At 45.8% G+C, this 14582-nt stretch overlaps 1 protein-coding gene across 1 annotated transcript; it reads right to left on the reverse strand.

Annotated features, from left to right (window-relative positions):
• Positions 1-640: 640 nt before the first annotated feature.
• LOC119359023 (splicing factor U2af large subunit B-like) lies at positions 641-1893 on the reverse strand. The gene is made up of 5 exons (XM_037625381.1): positions 1740-1893; positions 1491-1535; positions 1311-1367; positions 1013-1213; positions 641-917 (listed from the first exon to the last, which is right to left on the reverse strand). The coding sequence occupies exons 1-5, from the start codon at positions 1788-1790 to the stop codon at positions 837-839; spliced, it is 435 nt and encodes a 144-aa protein (XP_037481278.1). The 5' UTR covers positions 1791-1893; the 3' UTR covers positions 641-836.
• Positions 1894-14582: the final 12689 nt, after the last annotated feature.

Genomic DNA, 14582 nt, shown 5'->3' on the forward strand with positions numbered 1-14582 from the left:
AAAGAAGCAAAAGTTCTGCCAGGAGATGAACTTACCCACACAAAACAGAAAATACTAAATGAACCAAACCAAGCTGCACACATGTTCAAAAAATTTGAAATGAAAACCTAGACACACCACTCATTTCTACACATCCACGTACCAAAATAATACACGTGCCAGATTCAAACCTACCCAAGAGTCACTTTCACCCAAGTGGGTGAATCTTGGAGCGAAAAGCTCCCGGATATAGAGGCTTGGGTATTTTTCTTTTTTAATTTTTTGGGCCTTTTTTTTATTTCCATCCCGCCTTGAATTTCTGGAAAAGGGCCCTGCTTAGGACATTCTAATGGATTCTACACATTTGAGTCCCTGATACATGCGGTTGTGAGCAACACAATCATAATATAGTGCAAATTCTATTAATTCTTAGATCAACATTAGGATTGCCATCTAACTATACGATTGAACTTCTATCAATTACCAGTGTGGGTAAACATTCGAACAAAAATGCTAACCGTACGGACAAATACGGGATTTTTACACCTCGCAAAAAGGGGGATTTTACAGTTTCCCCGGGGGGTGGACCGGCACCCTCACCTATTAACCAATCACAAGCTGGTAAAGAAATCCTCTTTGTAAAACCCAGTAACTTATTCGTGCGTGCAACATTACTGTCTTTCCAACATACTACATATTATTGTATTCCACTAATGATCAATCATATCTTTAAACATATTATGCTTAAGTATGCTTTGAGACACATAATTCTTACAATAAAGATAAGTAAGATTTCCATTTTATCCATCATAGTCCCCAGCAGCAAACTTGTCCTCGGGATAGAACACAGCAAACACCTACCTCCCCTCAAACCACATCCAATGCAACATCGTCTTGGAATATGCTGCGCTGTCGATATCGGCGTATTCCAGAAACACCTACAATGCAACAAAAATGTTGATTAATTCCCCTCTTCGCTATGTCTCATCTCATCACACCAAATAAAACCAGGAGGACACATGTACGCAAGTACCTTGCCAACTCCGGCGACCGGAGCGCCGCTGAGGTCCGGCCGTGGGACGACGGTCCTCCTGAGTTTACCGCCGGATCTCTGTCCTTCCGCCGTCATCCTCCGGCAAAACTTTTGGTAGTACTCGTCGTCTTCTAGCTGGTCTGGAGAAAACATTTGGCTCAAGCATAGCACCCTTGTCGTCCCATCTTCGTACACGGGCCTCTGCTTAATCAGCCAGAGTCAGAAACTGATTTTAGTTAACAATTTATAGCCCAGCGTGAAGGCACAAAAGGAGACCAAATGAGTCAATACTAATTACCCGAAAACCTCCGAGAGGAACTGGCCTGTAGTAAAAAAGCCATGAACATGGAGGACCCTGCACACAGAATGTCGTTAATTGTTTATCAGTTTTGCGGGGTGAAACAGCCGTTAACCTAAATAAATAGGACAAACAAATAACCTAAATAAATAGGGAAACAATCAAACAAGCCATATGTACCTGCGGTGTCATGCTGTATGGTGACTGGTAGATGACTGGAATCAGCTGGTCCATACAAATTAGACAGGGAGAATATATTAGTATGCTAATAAAATAAGATCATAATATTAAGAGTTTGACAAATTATTAAGCGAGCGGATGCAGAAAGTTTTTTTCTTTCTCCCGTGGCGAAATCCCTGGGAGTGGAAGTGGAACCCTAACTAATCGACAGAGATCATATACTATGCGGGATCGGCGGGATGCGCGAACCTCCTGGGAGCCGCCGTCGGCCGGCGGGGAGAGGTCGCCGTGGTTGGCCATGCGACGCGGCGGCGATTCCGTGCGTACGGCGCTGCTCGTCCCCGATCGCTGTGGATTTTCTTTTGAGGGGTCGCTGTGGAATTTGGTGGACTCGGGTCGGCGTGGGTGGTTTGGAGACGGTGGATTTGGGCTGTCAGTATATATAAGGGCCGTAGCCCGTAGGGGCCGTGCGGGTCCGATTTCAGGTCGTGGTCAGGTCTCATTGGCTGTTTCGAGTATTTCTCTGTCTCTTTCTAAAAAAAAGAATATTTCTCTGTCTTGTCTAAAAATAATTCTTTGTCGTCTTCTAAAAAAAGAATATTTCTCTCTCGAAAACACAGTGGTTAGACAAACCCTTTTTTATTCACAAAAAAATCCCCTTTTTTCCTAGAGAACCACACTCCTATATCTTTGATTGTTCTGTTTTTCCGTTGGATGATTTATAATTTTTAATGACTTTTTATTGTTTTTAAGGATAGCAAAAGCCTCTCATGCCAATCGAGTTTTATAAGGATTGATTTCTCTCCTTAATGCAAAGGCGGCAGAGCTTTTAAGAAATAAGAAATAATAATAGGATGAGGGTGATCCTCTTTGGTACATGGAAATCTGTCCAGGTGTCAACACTTTGTAATGTGACACTAACGATAACGATTAACTTTGACAAGATTTGCCAAAATCAAGCCAAATTTTGTCACTCTTTAGTTATGATTCAGAATTGTTTGGCTGGTGTGTCAGTCATAGGTTATGTGATTGGCTCATGTAATCATCTTTATGACTAGTTGTGGTATTATTTTTTCACTTTACTTTTAGGTCATGTGAAAACTATCTTGAACATTTGGCACCTACTACCTCCGTCCCATAATATAAAAATATTTTTGACATTAGTGTACGGTAAAAAACGTTCTTATATTATAGGACAGAGGAAGTACTAAATAAAAATGTGTTAGTCATAAGTTTGCACTCTGGTGTGTCAGTCATAGGTCACGTGACTCCTTCACCTCCGAGTCTTGCACCAAAACCTACCCAATCGACGACAACGGCTCTCGTGCTTGTATTTCCTTTTGTTCTCTTTGGGTGATCAGTTTGGCAGATCGTTTGCCACCTTTCAAAAAAAATCTGCTTTCAAGGTTTGTTAAATTCCAATGGATAAAGTTTGTTGGCTTGTTGTATGCGAACTCACTCTGTGCATTTTAAAACCGAACCGAACCAATTTTAAGGTTTTTATGTTTTCTGGTTTCAGCATGGTATGAACTTTTCATGACATTATGAATTTTGGTTTTTATGAAATATACCAAAAACCAAACGGATAGCCGAAGTAAAAATATATTTATTTTTCTTGAAGCGGACAACCATACAAAGAATCAATTTTTTATGGGAGACAGATTCCCCGCTAAGTACGTACATTTTTTTCTTGTAACATAGTTGCTTTTTTCCACGTCCATATAGGCATGCATCCATGCATGCATAGATACTTATATATAGTTTTATATTGTTGTATAAATAAAGTATGTGCTTTGAGTCATATTTGTAAATTATTTATTATGTCATTTTTAAATTCGCATCGGCTTTAATTAATGTGGTATATACCAAAATCATACCGAGATAACTTGGTATATATCAAAATTGAACTGTATCTTAATTTCATACCATATTTATCAAAGTATTAATAGCATATAAACCGAATGCACAGAGTTAATGCAAACTTCAGACTATACTCTAAATTTTAATGTGCTTCCAAGACAAAAATGTCAAGTGCTAAGTGTTGGGGAACGTTGCAGAAAACAAAAATTTTCCTACTCGTTTCACCAAGATCATCTAGGAGTTCATCTAGCAACGAGTCATTGGATGCATCTACGTACCTTGTAGATCGCGAGCGGAAGCGTTCAAAGAACGGGGATGATGTAGTCGAACACGACGTGATTCGAATCACCGGAGATCCTAGCACCGAACGGACGGCACCTCCGCGTTCAACACACGTACGGAACAGCCACGTCTCCTCCTTCTTGATCCAGCAAGGGAGGGAGGAGAGGTTGAGGGAGATGGCACCAGCAGCAGCACGACGGCGTGGTGTTGATGGAGCTGCAGTACTCCGACAGAGCTTCGCTAAGCACTATAGAGGTTGAGGAGGTGTTGGGGAGGGAGAAGGAGGCAACCAAAGGCCAAGGACTCAAGGTCTGAAGTCCCTCCTCTCCCCCACTATATATAGGGGTGCCAAGGGGGGTGGCCGGCCCTAGGAGATCCAATCTCCTAGGGGGTGCGGCGGCCTAGGGGGGGTTTCCCTCCCCCCCAAGGCACCTAGGAGGTGCCTTCCACTAGTAGGACTCCTCCCCTTTGGAAACCCTAGGCGCATGGGCCTTGTGGGGCTGGTGCCCTTGGCCCAAGCAGGCCAAGGCGCACCCCCTACAGCCCATGTGGCCCCCGGGGATGGGTGGCCCCACCCGGTGGGCCCCCGGGACCCCTCCGGTGGTCCCGGTACAATACCGATAACCCCGAAACTTGTCCCGATGCCCGAAACAGGACTTCCCATATATAAATCTTTACCTCCGGACCATTCCGGAACTCCTCGTGACGTCCGGGATCTCATCCGGGACTCCGAACAACATTCGGGTCACTGCATATACATATCCCTACAACCCTAGCGTAACCGAACCTTAAGTGTGTAGACCCTACGGGTTCGGGAGACAAGCAGACATGACAGAGACGACTCTCCGGTCAACCCCGTACGCTATTCCCTTTGTCTATCGATATGTTACTTGCCCGAGATTCGATCGTCGGTATCCCAATACCTCGTTCAATCTCGTTACCGGCAAGTCACTTTACTCGTACCGTAATGCATGATCCCGTGACCAGACACTTGGTCACTCTGAGCTCATTATGATGATGCATTACCGAGTGGGCCCAGTGATACCTCTCCGTCATACGGAGTGACAAATCCCAGTCTTGATCCATGTCACCCAACAGACACTTTCGGAGATACCCGTAGTCTACCTTTATAGTCACCCAGTTACGTTGTGACGTTTGGCATACCCAAAGCACTCCTACGGTATCCGGGAGTTACACGATCTCATGGTCTAAGGAAAAGATACTTTGACATTGCAAAACTCTAGCAAACGAACTATACGATCTTGTGCTATGTTTAGGATTGGGTCTCGTCCATCACATCATTCTCCTAATGATGTGATCTCGTTATCAATGACATCCAGTGTCCATAGTCAGGAAACCATGACTATCTGTTGATCAACGAGCTAGTCAACTAGAGGCTCACTAGGGACACGTTGGTGTCTGTTATTCACACATGTATTACGATTTCCGGATAACACAATTATAGCATGAATAAAGACAATTATCATGAACAAGGAAATATAATAATGCTTTTATTATTGCCTCTAGGGCATATTTCCAACAGTCTCCCACTTGCACTAGAGTCAATAATCTAGTTACATTGTGATGAATCGAACACCCATGGAATTCTGGTGTTGATCATGTTTTGCTCTAGGGAGAGGTTTAGTCAACGGATCTGCTACATTCAGGTCCGTATGTACTTTACAAATCTCTATGTCTCCATCTTGAACATTTTCACGAATGGAGTTGAAGCGACGCTTGATGTGCCTTGTCTTCTTGTGAAACCTGGGCTCCTTGGCAAGTGCAATAGCTCCAGTGTTGTCACAGAAGAGCTTGATCGGCCCCGACGCATTGGGTATGACTCCTAGGTCGGTGATGAACTCCTTCACCCATATTGCTTCATGTGCTGCCTCCGAGGCTGCCATGTACTCCGCTTCACATGTAGATCCCGCCACGACGCTTTGCTTGCAACTGCACCAGCTTTCTGCCCCACCATTCAAAATATACACGTATCCGGTTTGTGACTTAGAGTCATCCAGATCTGTGTCGAAGCTAGCGTCGACGTAACCCTTTACGACGAGCTCTTCGTCACCTCCATAAACGAGAAACATTTCCTTAGTCCTTTTCAGGTACTTCAGGATATTCTTGACCGCTGTCCAGTGTTCCTTGCCGGGATTACTTTGGTACCTTCCTACCAAACTGACGGCAAGGTTTACATCAGGTCTGGTACACAGCATGGCATACATAATAGAACCTATGGCTGAGGCATAGGGGATGACGCTCATCTCTTCTATATCTTCTGCCGTGGTCGGACATTGAGCTGAGCTCAATTTCATACCTTGTAACACAGGCAAGAACCCATTCTTGGATTGATCCATATTGAACTTCTTCAATATCTTATCAAGGTATGTGCTTTGTGAAAGACCTATGAGGCGTCTTGATCTATCTCTATAGATTTTGATGCCTAATATATAAGCAGCTTCTCCAAGGTCCTTCATTGAAAAACTTTTATTCAAGTAGGCCTTGATGCTGTCCAAGAGTTCTATATCATTTCCCATCAAAAGTATGTCATCTACATATAATATGAGAAATGCTACAGAGCTCCCACTCACTTTCTTGTAAACACAGGCTTCTCCATAAGTCTGTGTAAACCCAAACGCTTTGATCATCTCATCAAAGCGAATGTTCCAACTCCGAGATGCTTGCACCAGCCCATAAATCGAGCGTTGGAGCTTGCACACTTTGTCAGCATTCTTAGGATCGACAAAACCTTCCGGCTGCATCATATACAATTCTTCCTTAAGGAAACCATTAAGGAATGCCGTTTTGACATCCATTTGCCATATTTCGTAATCATAGAATGCGGCAGTTGCTAACATGATTCGGACGGACTTCAGCTTCGCTACCGGTGAGAAAGTCTCATCGTAGTCAACCCCTTGAACTTGTCGATAACCCTTAGCGACAAGCCGAGCTTTATAGATGGTCACATTACCATCCGCGTCTGTCTTCTTCTTAAAGATCCATTTATTTTCTATGGCTCGCCGTTCAACGGGCAAGTCAGTCAAAGTCCATACTTCGTTCTCATACATGGATCCTATCTCGGATTTCATGGCTTCTAGCCATTTGTCGGAATCTGGTCCCGCCATCGCTTCTTCATAGTTCGAAGGTTCACCGTTGTCCAACAACATGATTTCCAAGACAGGGTTGCCGTACCACTCTGGTGCGGAACGTGTCCTTGTGGACCTTCGAATTCCAGTAGGAGCTTGATCAGAAGTATCTTGATCATTATCATTAACTTCCTCTCTAGTCTATGCTGGCACCTCAGGAACATTTTCTTGAGTTGCGCCATTTTCCGGTTCAAGAGGCAATACTTCATCAAGCTCTACTTTCCTCCCACTTACTTCTTTCGAGAGAAACTCTTTCTCCAGAAAGGACCCATTCTTGGCAACAAAGATCTTGCCTTCGGATCTAAGGTAGAAGGTGTACCCAATAGTTTCTTTTGGGTACCCTATGAAGACGCATTTTTCCGATTTGGGTTCGAGCTTTTCAGGTTGAAGTTTCTTGACATAAGCATCGCATCCCCAAACTTTTAGAAACGACAGCTTAGGTTTCTTCCCAAACCATAATTCATACGGTGTCGTCTTAATGGATTTCGACGCAGCCCTATTTAAAGTGAATGCGGCAGTCTCTAAAGCATAGCCCCAAAAAGACAGCGGTAAATCGGTAAGAGACATCATAGATCGCACCATATCTAACAGAGTGCGATTACGACGTTCGGACACACCATTACGCTGAGGTGTTCCAGGCGGCGTGAGTTGTGAAACTATTCCACATTTTCTTAAGTGTGCCCCAAACTCGTGACTCAAGTATTCTCCTCCACGATCTGATCGTAGAAACTTGATTTTCCTGTCACGTTGATTTTCAACCTCACTCTGAAATTCCTTGAACTTTTCAAAGGTTTCAGACTTGTGTTTCATTAAGTAGATATACCCATACCTACTTAAATCATCAGTGAGGGTGAGAACATAACGATAGCCACCGCGAGCCTCAACAATCATTGGACCGCACACATCGGTATGTATGATTTCCAATAAGTCGGTTGCTCGCTCCATTGTTCCTGAGAACGGAGTCTTGGTCATTTTACCCATAAGGCATGGTTCGCACGTGTCAAATGATTCATAATCAAGAGACTCTAAAAGTCCATCAGCATGGAGCTTCTTCATGCGTTTGACACCTATGTGACCAAGGCGGCAGTGCCACAAGTATGTGGGACTATCATTATCAACTTTACTTCTTTTGGTACTCACATTATGAACATGTGTAGCATCACGTTCGAGATTCATAAAGAATAAACCATTCACCATAGGAGCATGACCATAAAACATATCTCTCATAAAAATGGAACAACCATTATTCTCAGATTTAAAAGAGTAGCCATCTCGAATTAAACGAGATCCTGATACAATGTTCATGCTCAAAGCTGGCACTAAATAACAATTATTAAGGTTTAAAACTAATCCCGAAGGGAGATGCAGAGGTAGCATGCCGACGGCGATCACATTGACCTTTGAACCATTCCCGACGCGCATCGTCACCTCGTCCTTTGCCAGTTTCCGCTTATTCCGCAGCCCCTGCTTTGAGTTACAAATGTGAGCAACTGCACCGGTATCAAATACCCAGGAGCTACTACGGGCACTAGTAAGGTACACATCAATTACATGTATATCACATATACCTTTTGTTTTGCCGGCCTTCTTATCCGCTAAGTACTTAGGGCAGTTCCGCTTCCAGTGACCGCTTCCCTTGCAATAAAAGCACTCAGTCTCGGGCTTGGGTCCATTCTTTGGCTTCTTCCCGGCAGCTTGCTTGCCGGGCGCGGCAACCTCCTTGCCGTCCTTCTTGAAGTTCTTTTTACCCTTGCCTTTCTTGAACTTAGTGGTTTTATTGACCATCAACACTTGATGTTCCTTCCTGACTTCTACCTCTGCTGATTTCAGCATAGCAAATACTTCAGGAATGGTCTTTTCCATCCCCTGCATATTGAAGTTCATCACAAAGCTCTTGTAGCTTGGTGGAAGCGACTGGAGGATTCTGTCAATGACCGCATCATCCGCGAGATTAACTCCCAGCTGAGTCAAGCGGTTATGCAACCCAGACATAGTGAGTATGTGCTCACTGACAGAACTGTTTTCCTCCATCTTACAGCTGAAGAATTTGTCGGAGACTTCATATGTCTCGACCCGGGCATGAGCTTGGAAAACCATTTTCAGCTCTTCGAACATCTCATATGCTCCATGTCTCTCAAAACGCTTTTGGAGCCCCGGCTCTAGGCTGTAAAGCATGCCGCACTGAACGAGGGAGTAGTCATCGAAACGTGCCTGCCAAGCGTTCATAACATCTTGTTCTGCAGGGAGAACGGGTGCGTCACCAAGCGGTGCTTGTAGGACATAATCTTTCTTGGCAGCTATGAGGATGATCCTCAGGTTCCGGACCCAGTCTGTATAGTTGCTGCCATCGTCTTTCAGCTTAGTTTTCTCTAGGAACGCGTTGAAGTTGAGGACTACGTTGGCCATTTGATCTACAAGACATATTGCAAAGATTTTAGACTAAGTTCATGATAATTAAGTTCAACTAATCAAATTATTAGTGAACTCCCACTTAGATTAGACATCCCTCTAGTCATCTAAGTATTACATGATCCGAGTTAAACTAGACCGTGTCCGATCATCACGTGAGACGGACTAGTCAACATCGGTGAACATCTTCATGTTGATCGTATCTTCTATACGACTCATGCTCGACCTTTCGGTCTTCTGTGTTCCGAGGCCATGTCTGTACATGCTAGGCTCGTCAAGTCAACCTAAGTGTTTGCATGTGTAAATCTGTCTTACACCCGTTGTATGTGAACGTCTGAATAAAACACCCGATCATCACGTGGTGTTTTGAAACAGCGAACTGTCGCAACGGTGCACAGTTAGGGGGAACACTTCTTGAATTTTTATTGTGAGGGATCATCTTATTTACTACCGTCGTTCTAAGTAAACAAGATGCAAAACATGATAAACATCACATGCAATCAAATAATAAACGTGACATGATATGGCCATTTTCACATAGCTCCTTTGATCTCCATCTTGGGGCTCCGTGATCATCTTGTCACCGGCTTGACACCATGATCTCCATCATCATGATCTCCATCATCATGTCTCCATGAAGTTGCTCGCCAACTATTACTTCTACTACTACGGCTAACGCGTTTAGCAATAAAGTAAAGTAATTTACATGGCGTTTCTCGATGACACGCAGGTCATTAAAAGAATAAAGACAACTCCTATGGCTCCTGCCGGTTGTCATACTCATCGACATGCAAGTCGTGAATCCTATTACAATAGCATGAACATCTCATACATCACATATAGATCATTCATCATTCATCACAACTTTGGCCATATCATATCACAAACCACTTGCTGCAAAAACAAGTTAGACGTCCTCTAATTGTTGTTGCAAGTTTTACGTGGCTGAATTAGGGTTCTAGCAAGAACGTTTTCTTACCTACGTTAAAGCCACAACGTGATTTGTCAACTTCTATTTACCCTTCATAAGGACCCTGTTCATCGATTCCGCTCCAACTAAAGTAGGAGAGACAGACACCCGCCAGCCACCTTATGCAACTAGTGCATGTTAGTTGGTGGAACCGGTCTCACGTAAGCGTACGTGTAAGGTTGGTCCGGGCCGCTTCATCCCACAATACCGCTGAAGCAAGAAAGGACTAGTAACGGCAAGAAAGTTGACAAATCTACGCCCACAACAAATTGTGTTCTACTCGCGCAAGAAGAACTACGCATAGACCTAGCTCATGATGCCACTGTTGGGGAACGTTGCAGAAAACAAAAATTTTCCTACTCGTTTCACCAAGATCATCTAGGAGTTCATCTAGCAACGAGTCATTGGATGCATCTACGTACCTTGTAGATCGCGAGCGGAAGCGTTCAAAGAACGGGGATGATGTAGTCGAACACGACGTGATTCGAATCACCGGAGATCCTAGCACCGAACGGACGGCACCTCCGCATTCAACACACGTACGGAACAGCCACGTCTCCTCCTTCTTGATCCAGCAAGGGAGGGAGGAGAGGTTGAGGGAGATGGCACCAGCAGCAGCACGACGGCGTGGTGTTGATGGAGCTGCAGTACTCCGACAGAGCTTCGCTAAGCACTATAGAGGTTGAGGAGGTGTTGGGGAGGGAGAAGGAGGCAACCAAAGGCCAAGGACTCAAGGTCTGAAGTCCCTCCTCTCCCCCACTATATATAGGGGTGCCAAGGGGGGTGGCCGGCCCTAGGAGATCCAATCTCCTAGGGGGTGCGGCGGCCTAGGGGGGGTTTCCCTCCCCCCAAGGCACCTAGGAGGTGCCTTCCACTAGTAGGACTCCTCCCCTTTGGAAACCCTAGGCGCATGGGCCTTGTGGGGCTGGTGCCCTTGGCCCAAGCAGGCCAAGGCGCACCCCCTACAGCCCATGTGGCCCCCGGGGATGGGTGGCCCCACCCGGTGGGCCCCCGGGACCCCTCCGGTGGTCCCGGTACAATACCGATAACCCCGAAACTTGTCCCGATGCCCGAAACAGGACTTCCCATATATAAATCTTTACCTCCGGACCATTCCGGAACTCCTCGTGACGTCCGGGATCTCATCCGGGACTCCGAACAACATTCGGGTCACTGCATATACATATCCCTACAACCCTAGCGTAACCGAACCTTAAGTGTGTAGACCCTACGGGTTCGGGAGACAAGCAGACATGACCGAGACGACTCTCCGGTCAATAACCAACAGCGGGATCTGGATACCCATGTTGGCTCCCACATGCTCCACAATGATCTCATCGGATGAACCACGATGTCGAGGATTCTATCAACCCCGTACGCTATTCCCTTTGTCTATCGATATGTTACTTGCCCGAGATTCGATCGTCGGTATCCCAATACCTCGTTCAATCTCGTTACCGGCAAGTCACTTTACTCGTACCGTAATGCATGATCCCGTGACCAGACACTTGGTCACTCTGAGCTCATTATGATGATGCATTACCGAGTGGGCCCAGTGATACCTCTCCGTCATACGGAGTGACAAATCCCAGTCTTGATCCATGTCACCCAACAGACACTTTCGGAGATACCCGTAGTCTACCTTTATAGTCACCCAGTTATGTTGTGACGTTTGGCATACCCAAAGCACTCCTACGGTATCCGGGAGTTACACGATCTCATGGTCTAAGGAAAAGATACTTTGACATTGCAAAACTCTAGCAAACGAACTATACGATCTTGTGCTATGTTTAGGATTGGGTCTCGTCCATCACATCATTCTCCTAATGATGTGATCTCGTTATCAATGACATCCAGTGTCCATAGTCAGGAAACCATGACTATCTGTTGATCAACGAGCTAGTCTACTAGAGGCTTACTAGGGACATGTTGATGTCTATTATTCACACATGTATTACGATTTCCAGATAACACAATTATAGCATGAATAAAGACAATTATCATGAACAAGGAAATATAATAATAATGCTTTTATTATTGCCTCTAGGGCATATTTCCAACACTAAGCTCAATAGAAACTACTTCACGGGAAGCGGATTAGGAGCACTCGGGTGCTACACCCCCCTAATTCAAAAATAAATTAATAATTTAGAAAAAGTCAAAAAAATGATGGATATATTTTTGAACCAAATATGACTAGGTATTGTACTCATATAAAAAGTTTGGCCAAGGAATGATTCTCGTTGACTTCAGGGAAAAAAGACAAATTTATGATGACAATATAGCATGAATAGTACTTGTATCTAGTATTTTTTCGGATATCTTTAACCCCGGATACAATAAAAGCCATTCCATGTTTAATCTTTTTATACGAGTGCAATACTTGGTCATGTTTGATTCCATAAAAAGTTCCGGAATTTTTTGACTTTTTGAATACTAAATTATTTTTGAATATAAGGGGGCGTAGCACCCAAGAGCTCCTATGCATTTTCGCTACTTCACGACTGCTTCATGTGTCGTCTATGCAGCATGTGCTGTGCAGCACGGCAGACGCCACCATATCAAGTTTCCAAATCAGTGAGAGCATCAGGGTGACACGACAAAGGTGTTGCACGCATTCGTAGAAATGCCACTGCTTCAAAGATTTTGCTTAACGGAAACCCCGGCAAGACGTTCAGACATGCAAAGGGCCTCCGTCAGGGCGATCCGGTATCTCCGATGCTCTTCATCCTCGCCATTGACCCTCTCCAACAGATCCTACATCTCGCCTCCCGACGCGGCATTCTCAAACCCATTTGTGCAAGGACGGCTAGATGTAGGATCTCCCTTTATGCTGACGATGCGGGCATCTTCGAGAACCCAGACAAGGATGAGCTCCACGCGATTTCTGCAATACTGAAGACCTTCGGGGAGGCTAGCGGACTGATCACAAACTTGAGCAAAACCAAGGTCTTCCCGATCAGATGTGCCGGCATTGACCTCCAAGATGTGCTATCAGCCTTCCCTGCCAAGATCGCCTCCTTCCCGGGACGCTACTTAGGGCTACCCCTGCATTTTCGCCACCTTAAAGGGGTTGATCTGCAGCCCTTCATCGATAGGTTCGCAGGCAGACTACCAGGATGGAAAGGAAAGCTTCTCAACAAGCCTGGCAGGGTGGCAGTCGCTCGGTCGGTCCTCACGGCCATGGCCACCTTCCACATCACAACTCTCAACCTGTCAAAGGGGACGCTTAGAAAGATCGACAAAATCATTCGGGCCTTCATATGGCAAAAAGAGGACCAAGCTCAGACTTCGGGAGGCCACTCCCTTGTTAACTGGAAGACCGTTTGCCGTCCAAAGCATCTGGGCGGCCTTGGGATCATGGACCTGGAGAGATTTAGCCGCGCCCTGCACCTCCGGTGGCCTTGGCTGCTATGGACTGACCCAGAAAGGCCATGGGTGGGATCGGAGCTGCCGTGTGACGTATCAGATATGAGCCTTTTCCGCGCATGTACCTCGATTACGCTGGGCAATGGGCAGAAGGCGCTATTCTGGCATGACAACTAGACAGTTGACGGTCCACTCAAGCTTCTTGCTCCACAGCTCTACAAGATTGCCTCAAGAAAGAACAGATCGGTGCAAAACGAGCTCATGAACGAGAATTGGATCAGGGCGGTGGCTAGGCTGCAGTCCATTCAGCAGCTGGGTGAATTCGTGTCTCTCTCGAGTCTCATTAGTCAAATCACCCTCCTCCCTGACCAAGATGACACCATCCACTGGAACTTAACCACCTCGGGGACATACTCAGCCGCCTCTGGCTACGGTGCGCAGTTCCTTGGCTCCTACCCTCGTTTCGACACAACCAAGGTCTGGTCTACAAACGCTGAGCCCAAGTGCAAGTTCTTTGCTTGGCTTGCTCTACACGGAAGGATCCTCACTGCGGATATGCTGGCTGTGAGGGGTTGGCCTCATGATCCTAGATGCCTGCTTTGTCTCCAACAGCCTGAAACAGCAATCCACCTCTGCAAAGATTGCCCCTTCACGGTTGCGGTCTGGAACCAGGTGAACACCTGGACTAATGAAGGCGTTCCTATCTCGGGCTTCCTCTCCGAGCCAGGAAATGTGTCCGACTGGTGGGACAAAACTCTCATTTCACAGCCCAATCAAGTGCGCAAGAGGCGCAGTGGAAGAATCATCTACACGATATGGTCCATTTGGAAGGAGCGTAATAGGCGGGTGTTCACGGGACTAAGGTTGACGCATCGCGAGGTGGCGGCTCTAGCCCTAGACGCAATCAATCAGCGCGACCTGGCGTTTACGGGCACTCTGCCAGCCGCAGGCATTGGTTAATCTAGCTCTAGGGTTGTTTTTTCTTCTTGTGGTTTCTGCAACGTTCGAAGGGGAAGGTAGGGGGAGCCATGGCTTAGGGACGCGCTTGTCCGAAAT

The sequence above is a fragment of the Triticum dicoccoides genome, chromosome 2A (genome assembly GCF_002162155.2).
Source record: "Triticum dicoccoides isolate Atlit2015 ecotype Zavitan chromosome 2A, WEW_v2.0, whole genome shotgun sequence".
Lineage (NCBI taxonomy): Eukaryota > Viridiplantae > Streptophyta > Magnoliopsida > Poales > Poaceae > Triticum > Triticum dicoccoides.